Source organism: Gavia stellata, chromosome 19 (assembly GCF_030936135.1).
Source record: "Gavia stellata isolate bGavSte3 chromosome 19, bGavSte3.hap2, whole genome shotgun sequence".
NCBI classification, from domain to species: domain Eukaryota; kingdom Metazoa; phylum Chordata; class Aves; order Gaviiformes; family Gaviidae; genus Gavia; species Gavia stellata.
The window spans coordinates 15739319-15763530 of NC_082612.1; the positions used below are offsets into that span (position 1 = coordinate 15739319).

Below are 24212 nucleotides of genomic sequence, written 5' to 3' on the forward strand. Positions count from 1 at the left end.
GCTCTTCTCTCCCACAGTGCAAAAATTCTTGAATTACTAATTCAAAAGTGTGTATGTTTATATGATGTTGTCACACACCCAGTTTCTCATATTATAGAAAAGAACACAGGAAAGATGGAGTACAAACAATATAAAGGAAGGTATCTACACCTTTTTTAGTTATCTGTCCCTGTGCATCTTCTCAGGCCTAGTTACAGGAGAATGAGCAGTTAAATGAATAAAGTCCTAAAGAAAATACTAAAATCCTTTCAATCTTCTGTAACTTAAACCTACGTCATGAAGAGAGGTTAACGGCTGTGTTTTCCACCTCGTTCCTCCATCTGTAAGCACTGGTACCTGCCCTCTTTCCAGGTAAAGATTAAACTTTTACAAGGTTAAGATGCAAGAAGTACTTTTGCCTAAAGCAAAAGCTTTGATCCTTGCTATAGACAAAAATGAAGGGAAATAAAAAATAGCTTGTCAAAAGTCAGCTTCCACACAAAGTAAGGTCCTTCAGGGAGACAGAGGGCAAAGTGCCTATATTTAAGGGTTCCTACATACTTGTGCAAGTTTGTTTTGCAGCCATGTAAAAACAACTTTCAGCTATGTATCTTGAAAGTAAGGAAGGGTATTTTCCATGCAAGTTGTCTGTTCTGCCTTCACTGACACGTGAAAAATGTTACAAGAAAACACAGTTTTGTTCTTTATTTACATTTTTGCCTCATAAGTTACAGGAGAAGGCAGGGGTTAGTCTTTTTTTTTTTTTTAAGCCATCATTGGGTGTTTTATAACCTTGGCAGTATCACATGTCCCATATACTCCACCTCTCTATGTCTAACTGACAGCAGAAATCCCTCTGTATGACACCAGCAGCGGTACTCCATGAAGACGTACAGGTATTGAGTACAGCCTCACCCCAGCACCACCTTCTGTTTAGACAAAAGCTTCCCAAGGCTCACTAACACTTACAGTTAAGTCATGCAGATGAGTACAAACCCCTCTGGACTTGCATTCTGCATCTTCTGTTCCTCAGTCCTAAGTAGGGCTTAGCAAATACCTGAAGCTGTGTATCTCAGTTCATTATACACTAAATATTACATTTAATCCCCTGATAACCAGTGGGATCCTGCAACCTAAAACATCTTGGCCCAGGTAAAAGGTTTGGCCAATCTACAAGTCTGTCAGCAAAACCAGAGAAAACCAGACTTGCTTCAGCAACAGTGAAGGTGGAGAAAACACTGTATCTGCACGTTTCAGTCCTTAACTGTCCTAGAGTAGCAAGGTGGGGCATAGACCCAGCTTAGAAACTTTAAGTCAAGTTTTAAAAGTAAACTTTAAAAACACAGCCCTACTAGTTACTGCCATGCCCATGTTTTCCATTGTTTCCCAGGAAGTTTCTGTAGAAAGTGTACGGCCTTCATTCTTGCAGCAAAGCTCATGCTGAAATAGCTGCTCCCGTACTGAGTGATTATTTCAGTGACTGCTGGACAGAGCTGGGCTACAACTGGAGTAGTATTTTAGAACCTCCCAGGAAAGATGAGAAGGAGGCCAGTGTAAGTCTTTAAGTAGTAGAGGTAAACAGAGTACCACACTGGTATCAACTGTTAAATCCCTCAGTGCTTACTTAGTTCTCCACCTGAGAAACTAAAGATTGCCTCTTTTGAAATCCTGAATACATTTCTGAACAGAAAACTATTTACATTTAAAAAAACCCACACACAACCCAGCCCCTACCACTACCATTCTGAATAAAAACTAGAAATACAGTTTACGTCCCCTTTAGTTTGCAGCTTGCCTATGTATTAACAAATTGTTTATAGTTCTGCTGCTCTATCAGAGCAAAACCATATATTTAGTATCATGGCAACAGTTTCAAATGTGTCAATATAATTTAGAAAGAAAATGAAAAGACAAACACTTATTTTAAGTAGGGTTTTATACATGGCATGCATCTGAAAAGAAATTATCACATAACTGTCACTCAAGTTTCCTGATAGAGGATGTACAATCTCAGACATAAATGAAAGGGTACCATCACCTACACTGGTATATACAGAGATATAAAAATATACACAACAGTTAATTTTACAGAGCAACAGAGCCGAGTGAACGCTGTGCACACTGCGCTCTCCAGGTCTGGACAGCTGAATGACCAAACTGCAAAGGCAAGAGGAACACTGCAGAGATCATTGTCAGGGTCAGAAGAAACAGCATCAGAACTCTGACACAGTGTAAAAATATAAGGCAGAAGCCACTTTCTTCTGAAGTGTCGGGAAGAGCAGAGCACACCGAGCCTCTCCATCTTGCTTCTTTTAAAAGGAGTTCCAGCAAGGAGTTGTACATGCAAAAACATACATTTGCATCAACAGTGCAACAACAAAAGAATACTGAACAGTAGCTCCATCATACAAACTTAAAAAAAACTTAACATGTACTTTATGCGTCTCTCCTCACAAAATATCTAGGATTTGTCAGTGCATTAGTGTTAAAGTGGCATTAAAAAAACTTCTGCTATTACAACAGATGCAGAATTATTTTGGAAATGCATAGCATCTACATTTTTATTGTCTTTGTAATTATTCGGTTGGCATAGGCACCGTTCTAGTCACACCGGCATTAAGAATTCTTGGTGGAAACAGCCATTCTTACCAATTCATACACAGCTATTCTTGACTGCTTGTCTTGATTTTGAGTTCAACAAATAAATGCTTTTTAAAATTCAAAAATATACCCTATGAATATGAAAAGAACTATATACAACATACCTAAGACACAGGGTTAGCTGGCTGCCGTACGTGTTACACACTGAAGAGAAACATTCAAGTTTGACAGATTTATTTTTTTTGAGATGAAAGGCCTTTGGGTTGGAAGCATATCAAAGACAACAGTGCAGTAGGCTGAGAATTCCTTTAGCTCAGTTCAGAACTAAGGCATTGTATGATAAAATACACGTTTATATTTGGTGCAATGTTACCATCAATTTTGGAATCTAGATCACGTCAAATGCTCTAATTTGTCACTCTAGTAAACATACGTATGTATCCATCTTCTATCACAAACTCAAACCTTTGGGGGGGGTGGGGGAAATGATCAAACGCTAAACCTATGTTGTTTTTAATTTGACATTGAAGAAAAAATGCTAAGCCAAATGAAGTCTATAATCCAAAAAAAAAAAAAATACGGTAGGAGTTCACATCCTCCTAGTCTTCACTCACCGAAAGTTAAACACATCCTCGAACTTCACTAAAAAGAAAGATTAAGATTTTAAACTGCTACTTCAAATTACGTTCTGCATTTTAAAACTTTCAATTATCCGTTCATTTTATGCTTGATGCCCCCTCTGATTATCTCCCAGTGTTGCCCTTCTCCGGTCATTCCTGTATGGCCTCCCTCTAAAGTTTCGCTGATACTGGTAGCTGTCATCTCTGCTTCTGCTGGCTGGTCCTTTCCAGGCTTCCTCGTTTCTTTGGAACTGGTATCCTCCCCTGCTGGAATAACCCCACTCCAGTCTAGGCCGTCTGCCTCCTCCATATGTCTGGTTATAAAACTGCTTGGATCTACCGCTTCTCAGCATATCGGAAACTTCGCTCTCGTCTTCAGAGCTCTCCTCCCTCGTTCTCTGTGCCCTGCTTTCTGGCTGCAGATTACCAGCACCCTTGGAGTCTCTGCCTTTATCAGTCTTCTCCTTACGACTGGGAATGCTGTTTTTCAGTTCCTGTTTCGGTGGTTCTGCCAACAGTGGCAGAGTGTTGGGCACCACGGTCTGCCTCTCAGTCCCCTGCGTTTGCAGAGAACGATTTTGCTGCCCCGCTGTTTTTTGCTTAGCGGGAGAAGCCGAAGGACAAGTTTGCTCCGTCTGAGGTGCCCTAGCTGAAGTTTCTTTTGGGGCGCTGCATTCACTGCTTGCACCAGCCCCAGGGAACGGTACAGTGTTCGAGCCGCTGCTGCCATTCGTCTTCTGACGCTGTTCTGCGCAGTTTCCTACAGGAGCCGGAGGGCTGCATTCTTTAGCCACATACGTGTTCACAGACGTGCTAGCTGTTGCCTCTTTGTCCTCAGGTGACATGACAACATTAGGTCTCGTTACTGAATTTTCAATGAAGCCCTGAACTGGGTACCCATACCAAAAGTGAGGAAAGAAAGGAGGTGCTATTGGAACAGCTCCTAGAAAGTGATTGTGTCCGAAGGGTGGCTGTGGGAAAAGGTTTTTCCCTCTCAGGGACTCCTCATAGTTTGCGTGAAGAGCCTGCACTGGATTCTCCGATTCCACGCAGACCTGGCCTTGACTTTCCGACACCTGAGCTGTAGGTATAACCAGAGGCAGTGATGGAGATCTACTGTCAACCTGTGGGATTTGACCGTTGGATCTGGCCTCACTCTGAACAGGAAAGTGCCGGTTTATTCGTGCAGTTTCGTTTTCATTCTGAGTCGGGGGAGCCTCCTGGAACCACGGGTTATGCGGATACACGGGAAGGGAGACGTTTGGATACATTCTACAAGCAGCTAAATAGGCCTGGTGCAGGGGGTACAAGTAGGAATGGGGTGCCCACATGGGACAACTGTATGCCTGCAAGACGGGGGGGAAAAATAAAAATATTTGGCCTTTTGAATGTTCAGACAGACATAATAGCACACAGGTCACTACCATTTGGAAACAGTTACTACAGGAAGTAAAGATGAATTTTATTTACAGTGACAGCCCTCAATTCTAAATATCTAGGACTTCAGGATGATGATCTCATTTTTTGTTTTCCTTCCAAATGCAGTTGCAATGGGCAACAGTTACGACCAGTAAGAAAATATGGTAACAATTTCTATATAGTTAATTTAAATACATGATGCTATTAAGTCAAGCTTTAGCTATGCATTTGTAGACAGACATTTCAAATTCATTTTCCAGAATCACAGTTATTAATCTGCCATTTGCCCTACTAGCTCGCTTCTCAAAATTCTAAGGGATAACAATCAAAACAACAGGAAGTCATACCATGCACGTGTTTTCACTTAAAAAAAAAATAAAGACTACACTGAAACCCAAAGTTAGATCATTTCCCCAAGGACAATTTGTAAATATTGAAATCCATACATACAACATACAACCCACAGATCAGTCTTCTTAGAAGCCCTGTCATAAAGCAGGGGGACAGGCTTCACTAGAAGATACAACACACTCTCCAGCGACTGGTGGGAGTCGCACGACGCACACACACCATTTTCAGCAGCAACCTTTTCCATGCTGTTCATGAACATGAGCTACGTTCACAATACTGAAGTCACCCGCCTCGGGTGGCGACCCCCTTCCCTTTCCTCCACTTCCACGTTAGCTGACTAGCACACAGTGGCTTACAGTTACATTGCTTACTTCAGAGTTTATAAACTCAGAGTTCCTGTTTTTCCTATGGTACATAGCAGCTGGCCCAAAAGCACCACTGTAAGATGTTTTTATAACACAATGTGCCAAATTTACATATTTCAGGCCATACAGAACACCATGCAAGGCTGCTGCTGGAGGCACAAGGCTGTCTTACAAAACACTGGAGTAGGTAGTGGGCAGAGCCAAAAACCCAGCATGGCCTTGTCTGTGCCATCCGTAGAAACAGTCCCCGGAACAAACCGTCCTCCGAAGCCTATCCAGACCTCCTCTCAAGGGGAGCCAGTCGGTTCACTCTGAACAAGCTGCTGGAAGGGTGTGGGTAACGGCTTGGCAGGATCGGGGACCAAAGCAGCAGACAGGGTAATGCAGAACTGCAGAACCTGGTTCCCAGGTCTACCATACTCTTTGGTCACCAGCGGAGAAGCACAACTACTACAACATGGTCCTTTGACCAGAACATGGTGCTGAAGCACCGAAGTGACAGACTAGATTCTAAATAATACAAAGTACCAGTAAGGAGAGTCCCAAATATATGTAGGCTTATGAAACAAATGCTCTTTAAATATATTGCAGTGCCACTTGCTAATGACTTATGGATTTTCTATTAAGCAGAGACTTGTATTAGGCACACAGCTATCAAATCTAAATTTACTTTGGAAGTCATGCTGAACATTCCCTCTTTCCATGCACAGACACCAAAAGAAAATCATTACTTATGGCCAAAGTCATGTGGAATAAGCCTGAGAGCTCTCAGCACCTTTTCCAAAGCAGTTTGCCTGACTGAAGGAGTAAGAGAAGGTAAAATAAAAGGAACATTTGTATGCGCAGAAGGGAGAAACTAAGCAAGCAACTAGTCCTTACCAAGAAATGGAAGATGTTGCCTTCCTGAATGAGCCTCTTCCCAACCACACAGAGGTTTGCACCACATATACACATCAACCGCTATTACAATTACTTAGAAGGTTAAAAGTAAAATAGTGTTGTCCTTAACCTGAGCAGAAAGGACACACATGCAGGTTACTTAGGGAGTGTACTTGTACTGCAATAGCTTTGCCAGTACACAGACATGGTCAAAGTCAGAGGGCCTTTTCTCTTTTACTATACACTGCTTCTGAAAGAATGCATCTTCAAACTCACAATGGTTTACCTGTGAATTTGTAAATCACAATCTGTTGACTGCACAGCCACAGCTGGAAGCCAATAGTTCTCACTATCACTGTTGAGATAAAATTTATTTCTGTTGACTTGAACTGCAATATGGACCACTGTTGGGATCCCAGGAGACAAAATGAGAAAGTATTTCAAATTTAAAGATGAACTTGAAGCGTACAGCTGCAGCAGACAAGCTTCTGCACTCTAAGTACTACCAAATACAAGCAAATTTATGGTATAAACGCACACAAAAACTTAAGTAAGATTGAAGAATTACCTTCACACCAAGATTGAAGAAAAATCTAAGAATATTCTTATCTAGGAAAAAAAAAAAAGATCAATGAAGACCTAAAATATTACACTTCATCTGATCCAAAAATTAGTCCCTGCATAGAGTTCCATTTCAGTAGAGAAACACTGGTATTAAGTTGCTGCTTGCACATCTTTGATTGATGTGGGGGGTTTTTTGCCACAGTAAGACATCTAGAACACAACTGCAGTTTAAATTTCAGTTTTCACAGTTTGTGGAACTGAACTTCTAGTTTTTAAAGAAACGGTTCAGTAAACAACCCCCACCATGCAGTCAGACGTGATATGCTCTTTATGGGCCATATTCCATATTGGTAGTATGCCAAAACCTGTATTTTCCCAGACCAGTAAGGAAATGCTCAACAACTTCCAAGCTTTTGATTACAAGAAAACCTGTTACCGTTAAAGGAAGTAGTTCTCCAAAGAAAATCCTTTACAGTCATAAAACCTCAAGTTATGGTGGGTCAAGCTAAGAACCACAAAACGATCATATCAGGTTTCCATGTGTAACCACTTAAAATAATTGCAATGTTAGCAATACAAACTGAAGAGTTACAACTCTATCAACATTCCCTCCCTCCCACGCCTTAAATCACGGAATAACAACAATTCGATCTTTTGACACAGACTAACAACAGGACCAAAGAAGTTGTCTTTATCTACATTTTAAGAAAAAAAACACTATTAGGAAAAACGGTATAAAATCCAGACCTTCTTCAAGGTTCTCACCTTTAGGTAAGTCTTCCCCAGTATTGCACAGGGAGTAAGAGGGTGCAACGGCTCTTTCTCCCTTTTCACTAAAAGGGAATCCAGGGTATAGCGGATCCTGGTAAGGATTCAGAGTCTGAGGCAAAGGCATTAAAGGCTGGTTAACTGCTTGTAGCGACACAGGAACTCCAGCAACTGGAGCAGATGTTACCTGAGCCTGTGATACAATAGAGTCAGGTCCCGTTGCTGGGGCTGGCATCAATGAAGCAGCAGGTATTTGGGCTGGAATACCTAAGGGGGAAAAAAAAAAAAAAAAAGAAAATAAAATATACAACTATATAGAATCACAAAAGAAAATGACAAGGGGAAAGTAAGTTTCAAAAGACAGAAAAAAAAAGAAAAGGTATTCAGGAAGACATAGGAGGAAATTCCTGAGTCAGGAAGTTACAAACAAAATATGATTTGACTAAATGCAGAGAATAGTTTTCAGAAAGAGCAAAACAGTTAAACTTTCCAGAAATAATTAAATCCCTCCCATATTTATTTTAAAAATTATGAGTACCAGAAGGAAATAGGAAGGGAAAAAAAGGGGGGAACTGAAACTCATATGTGAATCTCTGCAGTTCTTGTTCTGACTAGTCAGTTACAGTCAACTCTGAACCTGAGCTCAGATTAACTGAGCTATGCATCTTCTGTCACAGATGCGGTCAAATATGACAGGATTATTACCGTATCATGTGAACATAGTAGGCTGATTTGAAAGCTAGTTCTTGTACAGAAACACCACAGTGGGAGAGAAAATACAGCACCTGATCTAATGAGCAATATTGAATCTAAGCTAATTCCATGTATCAGAAGATACGCACAGCACAGAAAAAAAAAAAATATACTGGCTTTGCAGCTAAGGTCCAAATGGATCTCATTAGTTCCAGACATACCAGACCTAAGCTGAGTCTTTAGTGTATCAAGGAGCTTATTACATGGGGGAGAGAGCACAAACACCTATCAAGCATGCTGATAATGTGTTCTACCTTAATCAGATCCTCAGAATAAACCCCCTCAAAACTCAATGCTATCCCACTCAGGAGGAAAAAGGAGAATTGAGTACACATCCCTCTTCCACCTTCAGGTAGGGAGTAAAGGAAACTATACATACAGGCAATCAAAGATCTACTAGAACGCTCACTAGCTTTCAGCAGTGAGGAACTATATTCCTATGAATGTCTGCCTTTGGAATGTGAAGTTATATGAAATGATGTCTCCCGGAGGCATCTTCAATTTAGCAAGACAGTTAACATTTTTCAGGGTTAGTAGTTCCTGATTTACATCACTATTTCTTCAAACCTGCTGGTCCATAGGTTGTTGGCTCACTTGGCCAAGCTGGCACAACGGCGGGTACGGAAGGCACTGCTGGAGGTAAATGCACCTCAGAAAAGACTGGTGAGGGTGTTGGAGTTACGCTTGGTAAGCATTCTGTCAGGTTCTATAAAAACAAAGAGAACACATGAAATTATTCTAAAATGAGCATTGTTGGTGACCCCTAACGCGTCTGACTTCTACAAGAAAGGCTTGATGACTCAGTATTATCCAGACTACCACCATCACCATAGCAAAATATTAACTAGTAACATATCAGGCTGCATACGTAAGATATCTGAGATATGTTACATCACTGTGTGAAGAACTCTGTACTGAGCTCTATCCAGAAACTGCCTGTACCACAGGCAGCCATCACTGTTATAATCACCTCCACAAGCATTAAATTTAAGTATATCCCATCCAAAAGAAAAGCCACCCTCACAAACGATTACCAATAACCTTGGAGAAACCTGAAAAAGCAAAGGTAAAAAATTTAAAGCAAAAAGTATGGTTATCTTCGCAGAAAGATAGGAAATAACCCCTCTCTCAGAAGATAAAGGATATACTTTCACTTTTCTATAAAGGGTTGTCCTTTTACATTCTTTATGCTGGACATAACAGAGTCTTAACTGTAAATACAAAATTTTAGCATTATCACCATAGAAATAGCTACGTAATTAAAAGCCAGTATTATAATACATACGTGGCTGTGATGAAGCTCCCCTTTGTTTGAAGTCTCCTGACTGGAAAACTTTGAAATCAAACAAACATTTCTTACTTGCTCAGCAAGAATCGGAGAATCTGTTTTCACTTGTTCCAAAGGAGATGAAGCTTTTGGGTAACTCTCATCTTGACTATTCTTCTAAAGCAAAGTTAGAAACAACAGACACAGCTAGTCTCATAGTAAGATTTACTTTTCAAAGAGGCATTCAAAGATATTAAACCACACTACATAAAAAGCGGGCTAAGCACCCAATCACTATTACACTAGTGTAACATTTTGCTCATTGAAAGGACAGCAAAGGTTAAAAGACAACAAGAGGCCACAAATCTTCACTGAACTTCAGAGCTCATGGTCTGTTACCACAGTAGCTATTGGTAAACATCAAATCTTCTGTGGTCCCATTATACTGAAAATACAGACTGTACTAAGCAATTACAAATCCAGATTTGTAAGTGCTCTCGATAGCCCAGATCTGAGAACTCAGATTGCAGAGAAAGACTGTAAGTATGGGTTATAGGGGCTGAAGAAAGCTGACAGCAATACAAGCCTCCAACCTTAGAAGTATTTCACTAAAAGCTGTAAAGCAGCAGCAATCACAGCTCTAAAAGCAGCTATTGCTCTGCTAACCAAGTATCAGAGAAGCAATAACACAAAAAAAATTTGGTCTTTTCTTTAAGATTACCTCAGATGAATTTGGCTCAAGCTTCTGACTTAAGTGGGTCTGCCTGGAATTTGACTCTGTAACACCAAGACATAACCTAGTAAATGAACCATTACACCATTTAAGGCTATCACAACTTAAGCCAGTTAAAGTTTGTCTTTCCAAAGTTAAACCTTCAAAACAAAACCTACCTCTGCACATATTATTTCAGAAAACTTAAACTTCAATTTTTAATCAAAGATCAGAGCATCCTAAAATAAACACTTGTTAGGGCAGTAACAGAGCAGCTACTTCAACCTGGCTTTTCAAAGCTCTACAGGAGTTCTTTACTGACGTTTGTTAACCATTTTGGTGACGCTTGAGGGAAACAGGAAAGAAATGTAGCTGTCTAAACACATACCACTCATCCTAAGTCTCTCCTAGTGAAAAAGAAATAAGTTTGTACTTTGCTTAAAGTGAAAATGTTTTGTTCTGCATTTCCATATTCAAGGGTTAAGATAACAGAAGCTTCAAGTCTTGCCTACTTTTGACTGAGTAAAAGACAGATCAGTTTAGAAGGTTTCTATGGTTCAAAAGATCTAGAAAGTTTTCAGACTGATGCAGAAAGTTTAACTTTGAGCACCAACAAACACTTGGTGGGGGAGACTGTGTTGAAAAACAGTCATGGCATAATCTTCATATAATAAGATCTGTACAAGTTCTTCACATTCTAGCTTATGTTCAAATATGGTTGTCAATCAAATTCATGCACGTAAGTTTAGTTGTAGCAAATAAATAAATATGTATTTTTTAAAAGTTTAGTATATGCACCATCACAACTAGACAACGATGTAAATTAAAACAATATTGATTATGAGAATTACTGCCAATTCCCCAAGCACCAATAGGATCTCTAAATACTCAGAAGGAAGTACAGTTTATTCCCATAGGATTTTTAACCCAGTTTCAGAAGAGGCAACACAATCCAGAGCCCCACAAAAATCAGAGAAAGCTGTACATGCCATGCACTTCAGCAAAATCTATCATGTCACTGTAGTAAAGAGCTTTCTCTATGTGAACATTCTTTTTGGCATTGCTGATGAAAAAGGTTTTCAAATGAAACAAGTTTTCAGATGTTTGGAGAATGAAAAATAGGTAACATCAGTCCCTGTGAGACCATTCAAGAAGACATTACATGTTGTAAGAGGGACTAAGGAGCACAGTTACCATAAATACACAACAGCAATGCCTCTGCTGTTGCCAGAGGCAAGGGAACAAACAAAAACCAAAAAAATATCAAAAAAACAGAGGGAAGGAACAGTTTCTAAGAGGAGGCTAAAGAGTTTGAATTTTATTTAGACAGGGAAAAAAAAAGTGAAACAAGTCAAGATCAAATTCGGTGTTTAGTTACGGCAAAGCTGACAGGACAAAAAAAAAGTTGCATTTAGCAAAGATTTACTACCTCCCTTCCTGACAGCTACAGTTTTCATCTGTCACTGCCATGTTCTACTTCCCCACAGGAAAGAAAAGCTTAGAGTCAATGAAAAGTAGCTAAAAAGTGTTATAACAGATTGGAGGGAGGGAGGAAACCCAAACAAATTTTGACCATGTGACAGCTCCTTCTACTGTAAATGGGGGGGGGGGGGTGTTCAACTCCTGTACACCATCTTCTCCCCTCTTTCTGTACCATTGTACGCTAATTCTTAACCACACCACATTGAATACTTTTACTTGCTTTTCTCTTAACTGACTCCAGTAATCACTCTTAATACTCGTCCCACTGGCACTTTCTGCCACGCTCACTAGAATTTCAACAGGATCTAATTTAGGGTAGCTCTGCTAGTTGTCTTGTTTCTCTCATTCCTCTTCCCGTTTACTACAAAAATGCCAGCAAGGAGCCTGCTCTCTCAGCCACATTCACAAAGCAGGAAAACGTGTACTTTCTTCCCAAACCACACCTTTGCCACCTTGAGCCTAGCTTAGTTTAGCACTATTACTTATGATAATTTTCCCCTCATTGCCTAAACAGATGCCCCATCTTGAATAAATTCTGAGGCTGGTAATAAAAACAAGCAAACAAAAAAAACCCTTGATCTAAAAACATTTATTTTTACCTTTATCCTTCTGCTCTTCCACCTCTGCTTTCCACTTGCCGTTTCTTCTCTCATTATTTGAGAACTTTTTCTGGTTTAAATGATCCACAGTCTGCGTAGCAGCCTGACAGCCTGACTGATTCTGAAGAAGTTTACAAAAGCAGAAATATGAATTTATATACGAAGTCCGATGACACTTTGCCATCATCTGGTATGACACTATTATGCCTTCATGACACAGAATACTTATCTCTGTGATAGGCAGAAAGGTAAAAGGGGAAAAAGAAAGCAGTCTTGATCAGTACCATTCAGATTCATCCACTCTTTCACTCATTCCTAAATTCTGCAAAGTGTCTTTTAAAAGCATTCATGTCATTAGTTTACAAGACAAACAAAAACTGCTTCACTCAGACAATATCTGCTTTAAAATCACATCCTCCTGCTGCAGGTGAGCAAATACAATATACTATTAACCACAGCTCAGAGAGAGAGCAACTTCTGTCCACTAGGCTTCAGTCTTATTCTGCTCTTTGCAGTAGAGAAGAAATGTACAGCTCTTCTACATTACACCAATATAAGTAATTACTGCTCAAGAACTGAAAGACACAGCGCAGGAAGTCACTTCCACAAAGCAAGAGATTTAATGCCCATCTTTCACCTACTCATTCTTCCCAGCCTGACTCTTGTTTGTTTGCTCTCAGATTTGAATCCAAAAAGCCCCACACATCTCTAGAATAAACCTGCATAGACAGCAGCTCTTTATCCACAGGATCTGCTCGCTCCCTGGATGCACCAAGACTCCAATCCACTTTCTTTAAAAATTGCATCAATAGAATAGTCTCTCAAAATCTGAAGGCTACATTCTTCCCTCAGACAAGTCCACTGAAGTCAGCTCAGCTCACAACACAAAAAGAGCAAGTCTGACAAAGAATTTGCATTACTTATGCCACCAAGCAAGTTCTCACACCAGTAAGTTCTCAGGCTAAAAAGAAAAGTCACTTACAAATAAAACAGGTTTTATGTGAACCAAATCAGAAACAATCACCTAGTCACCTCTGACACTAATTCAAGCACCACAGTGCCATTTTACTGAGCTACTTCTCAGCTAAATTAAACTGTACTTCAGAGCAAGATCTGGCCTCACCTTGACGTTTGATCCCACCATACAAGAAAAAGACAACATCTGAGTAACTGTAAGGGAGTGCAAACCCTTCTAAACACAGGAGGAACATGAAGAGAAGCCCACAGCTTCAGAAGCTCATGTGTCTACCATATTTGCATGCCTAAAGAACTGTGTAAGGTGGACATTAACTATTACCAGGGGAAACTACTACTATGTGTCTTATCTTTAATATATAAAGCATTGTAGATTCACATACTTCTATCTAGAAAGTGAGTGTGAAGAAAATATCCTTAGCTTTTGAATCGTATTGTAATGCAAGGACAGCAAAAGCAAAACAACAATTGCTAATCAAAAGGTTCATGGACAACTGTGAAAAAACACAATTAATTACAATGAAGATAGCATACACTGGAAAGAGCAGGAAAAGCTTGTTCATCCCTCTGCTGAATCTCATAAAGCGAACGAGATTCTTCTATAGCCTGTTTCTCCCTGCGTTCCTCTGGAGACAGGCCAAAGTAGTTACAATCTCTGCTGCCATGGTTCAGATCCTCGGTTCTCTCCCGGTCTGGTTTTCTGTAAAGGAAAAAGTATAACTGGATCATTTTGACAGAGAAATTCACCAGTATCAAACACAATACAAACTCATGGTTTAGAAGGAAGAAAGAAGATAAGTACATAGCACTGCTTATGTGATTCTACATATACCAGATCCCTTTCTGCCTATTACAAGTTACCCATACACATAAAATTTAAGGAAGAAAAAGAATGGACTTTGTCCATGATTTATTCAGTTCAATACAATCTTGAAAGACTTTATAACAAATGGTAATTATTAGATTATAGTTAAATGCCTACATCAAGTGATCTAATCCATTTCTGTGCCAACTGAGAACTGACCACCTCCCCATCTGCTATCTATAAACATGCAAGAGAAAGTTGGGGAAGAAGATTTCTGTAAATACAACAACAAAAGAGAAAATGCATTATAATTTTCAATGTGTGAAGCATCACTACACAAAATTACATCACTGTTTCAGCTTTCTGAATGACTTAACTAAACATTTTAGGATACTCATGTATTCAGGTTAAAGGAGGAAGAAAAATGCCCTTAAAATGTTGCATGTGGCAGACTCCAAAGACACCCCAGCCCCATTTATTCCACAAGGAGTTAGGATACAGAAGAGTGACACAACAGACCATGAAGAGTTTGGGTCTGTAGCCAAGTGCAGTATAGTCTTTTAGATAGGATAGAAGAAGAGTGGCAATGATGAACACAGAAACTCTGCTGCAGCAGCACAATTTATCAAAAAAACCCACTACCAACAAATGCAGGCAAAATGCTGTTCTCACACTCCTTCAAGTGATCAGTCATACCATGAAGCAGTCCTCTATGACAGGCTCTGCAGAAGCTGGGGGAAGATCTCAGCCATGCCCAAGAAGTGCTACATGCAACATTACTTCAGCCACAACCAAAAAAAAAAAACCAACAACATCCACTTTCCAAGAAGAAACTGCAGTTTTGTGTATGGTGTGCATCTTCCAGGGGAGATGCAGCCATTCAAGAAAAAAAAAAAGTGGGAGCTCATGATGGCAGCAATTTTGAAAAAGGTTTAAAAATAAATTTTTTTAAAAAGTAGTATTTTTCCTGTGCTTGTATGTATTCTTAAGGACTTGGAACACTTATTAAAAATTCAATGGCAACATATTTCAAAAAAGCATATTGGAAGCATCTGAAGCAGGCCCTTGGGCTCCAAGAAGCTCAGCTAGAGTTCAAGATAAGGAAGATGTTATTTGCAGTTTTACCTTACAGTTTGGGAAGGATTCCTGCCTGGAGCTTTTTGCTCAGTTGAGGTCTGATGAGGTTGGGGTCCAGAACATAAGAACTGATGCTGCCTGGTTCCCACAGTATGCTGAAGTCGAGGAGGTAGTGCTGACTGGGGTTTTATTGACTTGCTCTGATTCTTTGGCCCTCTGCAATCTGCATCTGTGATAAAGACGTGAAAACAGATAGGTTGGGGTTTTTTTAATCATTTTTTAAGCTCTTTGGGACAAAACATCTAATAATAAAGATTCTGCCACACAAAGACAAGTACAATCCTACCGGGCTGAGCATTCTGCCCCCATGTTGGGAAAAACTTTTTTATCTTCTTCCCTGGCACAGTGTTCCAGCCCTCCATAGGAGAGGCCTGTGGAAGAGGTTTAAGGCTCTTCAGTGAGACAGCATGCCTACAAAACAAGGAATTATGGAGGGAAAAATATCTTATAGACCAAACTGGTGCTTGCATAAATTAATACATGTTTACTCAGACTGATCGATCTTTCCATTTTTGAGAACGCTGCATTCAAAGTCCTTTGATCTTTATGATTACACTCAAGCAATGTGTAGAAGAACAAACTTTTTTTTTTTTTAATAAAACTCTCGCTGATAAGTTGATGCAAACTTATCCAGTAAAGAATGATCAGCCATTTGTGAAGCAAGTATTATAATGTCTTCAGGGCAGACAGAAAAGGATAATGATCAGAAAAAAGCAATATACTCAGATAAACTTATCACAAACACTGCAATAGATGTCAAGATTGATATTGGTGGCTTATATCCCAGAGCAATTACTGCATTTTTAATTGAGGATGCTATAGGATGTCCAAGCAACTGTTTACATTATTTGAAAGGAAGACATACAAATCTATCATAGATAGTTTAAATCAGCTTAAATATCAATTTAAAAAGTTAAAAATCTCAATTTGAAGTGCGCAATAATCTTCAGATCTCACACTTTTTTTTTTAAAACAGAAGAAGATCACGAGATTATTGGGCATCTTTCTCCCTCCCTCATTTATCTTGACTGAAAGTGTTTCCTCTTCCCGAACTACACTCAACTGTGGGGGTTTCTTACCCCAGAAGAGTTACAGAACTTATAGCAGAGCTCAAGAAGCTGTCTCAAACTGCCCCCCTTTACCCCCCCAAAAAACACCCCATCAAACACACAAACAAAAATCCCTACCCCCCCAAACAACCAAAACCACCACCACTACTACCCCAGAAAAAACCCAACAAAAACAGCCAACCAACAACACACAAAAAAACCCCACAACCCCTGACAACAACTTTAAACACTTAGTTTGTCCCGAGGTACGGCAAAGGCAACGTTGATCTAAACAGCAACTTGGCATTCTCTGAACGAAATCAGGCAGCGCTACTCAACCAACACAGCTAGGTGCTTTGATAGACCTTTTAATACGAAAAGCTTGTCACAAATCTAGCATCTAATTATTAAGCACAACAAGCAACGCCTATAAGGATGGTGTCAATCTGTTTAGGATTGACTCTTGTGCAAAAAAAAAAAAATAATCTAATACTAATGTAGTTACTGTATTACTCTGGAAGTAATATACAGACCACTTGGCAGTAAACAAGAAAGTCTGAATGACAATCAATGCAGAAACCCTTTTTCCTTTTTTTTTTTTTTTATTTAGTATGTTGTTTCCTTAACAATTTTGTGGTAGTACTGCTTCAAGTAAAGACGTAGATACAATTCAGGGGCTGAAATTAACTCTGAACTAAAGTAATGCTGCTATTACCGAGGTTCAGTTTGGCACTCTTTTGGAAGAGATTAAGCACTTACTTTGCTCCAAGCTCTTCTACAAATACAACAACTGGCCCATTCTCTGAACAAACTTCTTGAATATGGGCATTATAAAATTTTCCATTATGGTCTAAGCGCACCTATAAGCAAAGAGAATAAAAAAATAAAAGGTGCATTAACTTCAAAGAAGACAATGAGAGGACGTAACTCTTTAAATAATCAGCAACGTTAAAAATAGAACTTTTCCTCTGGGCAACAGAAGGCCTGAGAAATAAACATCACGTAATTCAGTAAGTGTATCAAAAGCAAACCTTCAAGCCATATTGCTTCTTCAAAAAGAAATAAAAATACTATTAAAAAACTAAACAAAACCAGAAAGCTTGCCGGGTAACACTACTGAATAAATATAGCTTTCAAAACTACATGAGAAAGTTAAAAGTAATCAGGGTCTCAAGGCTTTTCAGCTTTACTGAAAACATTTTCTCTCAGATTAAAACCCAAAGCTTTTCCTTGTTAAAATCCATGTAAAGAACAGAAAAATTCATTACTAACTTCAGTGAAATTTAGTTTAATTAAGAACACAATGAACACCAATTATTTCTGGTTATTCTTCAGAAAGGCTTTTTAAACAACCAAAAAAAGTTGTTCAGACATGACCATAGTGTTACTTGTCTGACTGACATTTCATGTTCTTAAAATTCTTCACTTAAATATAAAATAAGTTTTATAACATTCTGCTACAACATTTGGCTTTCCAGTTGTATTAATTTGGTCAACTCAACCTTTCAGTATTTATTTCATCTTCCCATGGTTTTATCCCATATATTTACTGTCTTGCCACATACATATAAAATTTGACAGAAAGAGTATGTTAATTACCAGAGTTTTTTCTACTAATAATATCTGTACCCTTTAGTAAATACTACACAAGACAGCCTTAGGGCCTTAAATACAAGTTTTAAGCCTGTACTATTAAGCAATAAATAATCAAATCCAAATTAGGGGGGTTTGTTTATTTTGGGGGGTGTGGTTTTAGGGGGTTTTGTGGTGTTTTGTTCTTTTTTTTTTTTTAAAGTTTGAGATGTGTTTTTCCTGCAATTTATTCATGATGCTTAATTCCATTACACAAATAAAAAAGTACAAAGTGAAAAAGCCCCTATGCTGCATGATAAACCTAATTGGATATTTTCACATTATTATTAATAATTTTAAGAGATGGTCAAATGTCCTAGAAAGAACCAAATTTAGCCAAGTACCACCAGTTAAGCTAACACACCTAAAGAGATTAATCTAAAATTTGAGTACTATAGAGTTTAAGTTTCTTCTTAAGCAGCAATACAAAGTACAAATTTTAATAGAATTTAAAGAGCAATTGTGTAACACACTTCGAATACTTCAAGAGGAAGAATTACCCAAAACTTCAGGATCTGCAGTGACAAAAGCGAGTTGTATTCCATTACTTGAAAGTAATGAGATTAGAACAAAGCCAATTTACAAACAGTAATCATTATCTCCAGAGTTTAACATAAATACATGGAACTATGATGCTGGTTTTCGTCTCTCCAAAGAAAAGCCTGTATGACAGAAAACACTAAAATTTCATTTATCATGCAACTGTATGCACACAAACACTTTATCATGCACCAGTTTGATAACGCAAGTACAGCCATCAGCAAAAGATGCAGTGGAGATAACGATTAGTTTTGTAAAACAAACCTACCCTACACTTTTGCCCATCACGGGAATAACTAGCCAGCTTACGGAGCCCACCAAGAGAAGAACAGAGTTTAGCCTGAACCAAGTAAACTCCCCTAAATGCACCTACTTCTCACACAGAGGCTAGCACTCTACAACACTGAACAAGGACTCACCATGGAGGTAAGCCTGCACAAACTTATTTGCCTACTTAACGTTAAGGTCCACAGTCATCTTATTAAAACTACTCTTGAAGTTAACCTTGCGACTTTTTAATGCAGTCAAATTGCACTGATCAGATGTTCATGCCTTTTCCACATGTATGCTGTAAGTCATAACACCAACAACAATTAAATAATAAGCATATGCACAGTTGAAGACACAAGCAAAGAATATTTAGAAAGTAGCAATTATATAACAAAATAGTTAACAAAGAGGGAAAACTGACATCTTGAGCAAAATGGTAACGTCTCTGTAAACTATAATTCAATACTACTTACTTTACATTTATCTCCAACTGAGTATTGCATGCCAGCAGCAATAGAAAAATCTTGTTTTTGCTGATCTGTAAATACATTAGCAATAATATACTGTTAGTTTAAATACACCAAAATACACCAAAAGAGCTACTTTCTTGATGCAGTAAAAATGCAAGCCAGAAGTTCAGGCCCTAACTCTGCACACTGACCCACATGAGGAAGACTACTGCCTAAACCCAAACTGCCATTTGCACCACTCCTCTTCAAGAGGGCTTCACTTTATACATCAGCTTGCAGAAGCTGGAACTTTTAAGTATTCTGTTACTTACCCCATTTGGATTGGAGCCAAACATCATATTCAACATTTCTGTAAACTGATGGATTGAGTGATTTAAGAACTTTTTTGGGTAAGACCAACAAGGTAGGATTCCCATTGCTTTTAAGGTGCTGTATGAAACAGAACAAAGTGTTAAATGGTCAACTAAATAAAAATGTACAGTTTTCCGTTTTTCAATCACAGTGCTCAAGCTTTAAACTGAAATATAAAGAAACTGAAAATACATAAAGCATAAAGAGCTTTGAAAAAAAAAAAAAAACTCAATTATCTTCTTTTAACTATACCAGAACAAAATTAAGAACTTAGCAGCATTAAAAAGGACACAATCCACCTTTTCGCACATCAAAAGCAAACATTACTTTCAAAGAAGTAAGTAGTTTTTAAGATACTACATGTTAGGAAAACTAGAAATTCAAGATTCTTTCATGAACATTAAACACTGAAAAATATAGCAGAACACAAGTTATTAGGAAGAAAATAAATATAAATATAAATACATATTTTAAATATAAATACCTTGTTTCCAGAAAGAGACTTCAATCCATTCATATCACTAACTGTTGTAGCTTTACTTCTGCAAAAGGACAGAAGCGAGCTGTGGTAATATAGTATTAATAAGGCCTGGAAATCAGGTAAGAAATACCTTGGAAGTGGATAAAAATACTGAAATTACCACTCTCTACATGTTTTTCCACAATAAGCATACCATAGAACATCTTCATCTCTTAAAATGAAAGGGATAAGTCTAAAACAAGAACTGTATCATATAAAGCTAAAAATAAGATTTTTGTTTCTAAGTACAAGTTTTAGGAAGTCTAACTTATGTGTACTGACTTAGCCATCACTTAAGAAAAAAAAAAGGGGGGGGGCAGGGCAGACAAGGAAAACAAAGAATTCCTCTAAAATTTTTGCAACTACACAAGGAAAACATAGCAAAAGCAGACATAAAAAAACAAAACTCAAAACCAAAAACCACTCCATTAGTTAATTGGCATCAGGCACTCTAATTTACTCTTATTTTCTACACCTGACATTGCTGGAAAATTACTTTCCACAGAGGAAAAGAAACAAGTATTTTTCCCTACAGCAGCTGTAGGCAACTAACAGCATTACCTTCTCCCCAAACCAAAATAAACTATTACATTTAATAATAATGCCACTGAAAAGTTGATATTTCTAAAATGAAAAAGATCTTCTGGAAAACTAGGTAATGAAACAAGCTGAAGTCAACTTTAAGACAAGCAAAAAATTTAAGACTTCATAAACACAGCAGAGCATTTGTAATTTGGGTTAACTAGGTCAAGAGTCACACACACTAGCTCTTGCGTCATAAGACATATGGTTTAAATTAAAAACATTGAGTTTGATAGTCTCAAGTGAGTATATGACCTTCATTGACAAAGGTGCTATGGGGGTTAGCAGTATATTTTCTTACGAATCCCAAAGATACAGGGTAATGCTACTGCATATGAAGCCCAGGAAAGCTCCAAGAACAGAAAGGAATAGAGAAGGTTTCCACTCTGACATTTAACTACAATAATTGTTCCCCGAAGCAGAAATACTTTGTATTTTAATTGGAAGTGTTCCCTAGTATTTTTTTTTCCAAACAAGAAAGGAAGCTAATCCCTTTCCCAGAACTCTGTTTTCTTTCTGTGGCGATTTCCATCATCTTCCTTTCTGTTGTTTTCAGCTTGAGGGGGGAAAAAAAAAAATAATAAAAAAAAATCAGCTCCCAATGTCTCAAAGAGTTTCTTCTGCCACATGCCACACAGACTACAGCAGAGCCCCCAGAAAGGACTTCAGTGACATTCAGCAGGAAGAGGGGACGTGATGCACTAATATAGCATAATAACCATGGCTTCAATGGCATTTCACACAAGCCAGGGTTTTAAGAACAGTATTAAACAGAAGAAAAACTGCCAATACGTAAATGCAAAAATGGCACTATCAAAGACTTACTGTGCAAAAGGAATCAGTAGGTCAAAATCTCAAAGCTAGCTAGAGCATCCAGGTCCAGCAAAAGGAATATAAACCCACAAATATAATCACTTCATAAAGATCAAGGAACAAAATGGAGCAAGCTACATCTGTATTTCTCCATTAGCTAGATCTCAAGCAGGTATTTCAGCCCCCAGATGTTGAAGCAACACAACTTGGATTAGAGTCCTGTAACTCTACTCAGTTTCCTATGCCAGACTGGCACACTGACAATTCTCCCAGAGGATTCTGCTATTTTAAACAGGAAGAGGGACATGTTGCAATGGCAATATTCCATTATGTAAAGAGATCCAAAGCTAGACTGCAGGAAAAACAGAGGAACCAGAACCCTGTGCTTAGGTACAGTGAAGATTGCATATTTCATTCTTTCATAGTTCTAACGTTACCTCTTTGTGTTTCTCGTTTTAGTAATTTGTAAAAGGTTTTCAACCTTAACTGTTAGATTCTACTACCCACCAGAAATTCAGAAAACTCATTTAACACAGGCATCTTACGTCAAAAATTGCACCTACCTGTAGTCGTCATCTTCTGAATCTGAAGCAGATACTTCACTGCTGCCATTACTTTCTTCTGTCACACCAACAGCACTAAGTTCTGCTATGATTTTCTTTACATCTGTATCAAATACTTTCTCATACAGCAACTCATACAGCAGAGCTGGGGAAGGGGAGGAGAAAGTGGAAGGGCAAAATCAGTTACAAGGTAAATGAGATTTTACACCACCATTACAGATGCATTTCAAATTACTTCAGTCAAAAGCTAGCAAGCATTTTGATGTGTTAACTGAAACAGTGAAGGCATTAGAAGCTAAACCAGCTGCAGCTACTACGGCTTAACAGGTATGCATGAAACTATTAGAAATCAGGTCTCTTGAGAAGCAAATTTGGCCTTAGCCTTGTAACTGTGCACATAGGCAGAGTTTTCATGAAGAATGAGAACCCTTGTAGGGAGTGTCACAGTGACCCATCAAACCTGATTAGAACCTTCAGGCATTTCTGCAATCTAGTAGAGAAAACAATAATCCATGAAGACAGTTATTTCTTGCACATGCAACCCCCATGAATTCTGTGACAAGTTACACATGCAAGGATAATTTTAACACAAACAATTAGTTTGCTAACGTAGTCTGAAATACAAAATTAGAACTAGAACGCTGACCAGCAACAGATTATAAAGTAGTACACCAATATTTTCTGTTTACATTAGACCACCCAGATTCAAAGAGGCAGATAAGTCTTCTCCTCTTGGTATATAATCTGCTTTGTCAAGAATCAGGACACAGTAAGAATTCATGCTCTCACAAAATCCTACAGTCGTTGACAATTCAAATGGAACACTAAGCTACTAAAGAATGACCATCATAAACTTTCATACACAGCCTTTTCCTGAAACCTGATGGTGATCATTTTAAGATTTTTGGTAAAAATATGTGCTTTTAACTGACCAACATAATACTTACACTGGCACAGAGCAGCCTTTTCTGAATACTCTATGGGATAAACAATATCATAGTGGTTTCCATTTGAGAAGCACAGCAATACCTATTAAAAAAAACCACAGATATTTTAGGTTTTGCACCTCACTCAATTTTTCATATGAGCACTACACCTTTTAAATTCAATTTAATGTACTAATGTGCTTTGTTACCTCTCGAGATCTCACAGTATCAATAAAATGATAAAAATGTTTAGTGGATGACCTTTAACCAAAAAGAATTTGACCAAAAGTCAAAAAGAATTTAAGACAGAGGTAGCTATGTGAGTTAGTACTTGTAAATAGATTTTTACAGAATTTTACATTATTAGGAAGATATACCACACCCCAAATATGGACCATCTATTTAAAGATAAGTACTACACATATTAACAGAATAGCTGCCTTAAATATGCACAAAACAAATTATTAAATTTGAATTCTCAGAACTTTTCATTGTGTTGAATAATAAAACTCACATGAAACTATTTGCTGCTTATAAAGTACTCTTAATTCAGCCTTTAACAATAGCCATAAATTTTTTTTTTACCTTATCAGAAAAGCCATTTTCAGTTACATGGGAAGGAGAAGCATTTGGTTCCCGGTATATTATGAAATCTTTCCTGACAAAAAAGTAGCAGTTAAGAATTCATTTGAAAATTAGCATCAATAAAAATTGGAATATTCAAGTCAAGTTCAAGGAACATACATAACCACAGAAAACACCTAGTGGAAAAGAATATGAAAGAAGATGATTACAACTATTACTGGTCAAAAAAAAGGGCTTACTTTTATGAAAGAATATACTAGAACAAGATGTGCTGGCATAACATGCACAGAGCCAATGACAAGTAAAACAGATTTCCAGACACCGCTTTCTAGAGTTTTGTCTAGAAAGATGATGGCTCCCCAGCGCTGGAGAAATTCATTACACTTTGCCATTTGGAAACCCACCAGAACAAAGAGGAGGTTAGTTTTATGAAGAGAGACAGGAAACGGTGATAGGTTTCCAGAAGGTGAGCAATGGCTTAGGCTAAATCTGTACTAGCAGATTGATGACATGCGTGCGAGAACCCTTTTGGGCACAGAGGCCAGCTAACAGAACAGCCCACGTCTGTGCTCAGAAACCCTTCTTGCCTCCCAAACCAAGTTCCCATGCTCAGAAGGGTCCACACAACGTTTCTG

The 24212-nt window shown here is 38.3% G+C and overlaps 1 protein-coding gene across 1 annotated transcript in view; it reads right to left on the reverse strand.

The window, feature by feature from the left end:
• Positions 1-1948: 1948 nt before the first annotated feature.
• Positions 1949-24212, reverse strand: part of OTUD4 (OTU deubiquitinase 4) — a 31647-nt gene continuing 9383 nt past the window's right edge. Inside the window, exons 5-21 of the mRNA XM_059826988.1 lie at positions 23578-23650; positions 23014-23095; positions 22067-22211; positions 20073-20130; positions 19549-19666; positions 19241-19305; positions 17085-17185; positions 15563-15687; positions 15265-15445; positions 13869-14034; positions 12360-12480; positions 10288-10343; positions 9660-9743; positions 8867-9005; positions 7544-7813; positions 6783-6823; positions 1949-4546 (exon numbers count right to left, since the gene is read on the reverse strand). Of these exons, the coding sequence (XP_059682971.1) occupies positions 3302-4546; positions 6783-6823; positions 7544-7813; positions 8867-9005; positions 9660-9743; positions 10288-10343; positions 12360-12480; positions 13869-14034; positions 15265-15445; positions 15563-15687; positions 17085-17185; positions 19241-19305; positions 19549-19666; positions 20073-20130; positions 22067-22211; positions 23014-23095; positions 23578-23650 (3070 nt within the window). The 3' untranslated portion in view covers positions 1949-3301. The remainder of the gene's footprint in view (positions 4547-6782; positions 6824-7543; positions 7814-8866; positions 9006-9659; positions 9744-10287; positions 10344-12359; positions 12481-13868; positions 14035-15264; positions 15446-15562; positions 15688-17084; positions 17186-19240; positions 19306-19548; positions 19667-20072; positions 20131-22066; positions 22212-23013; positions 23096-23577; positions 23651-24212) is intronic.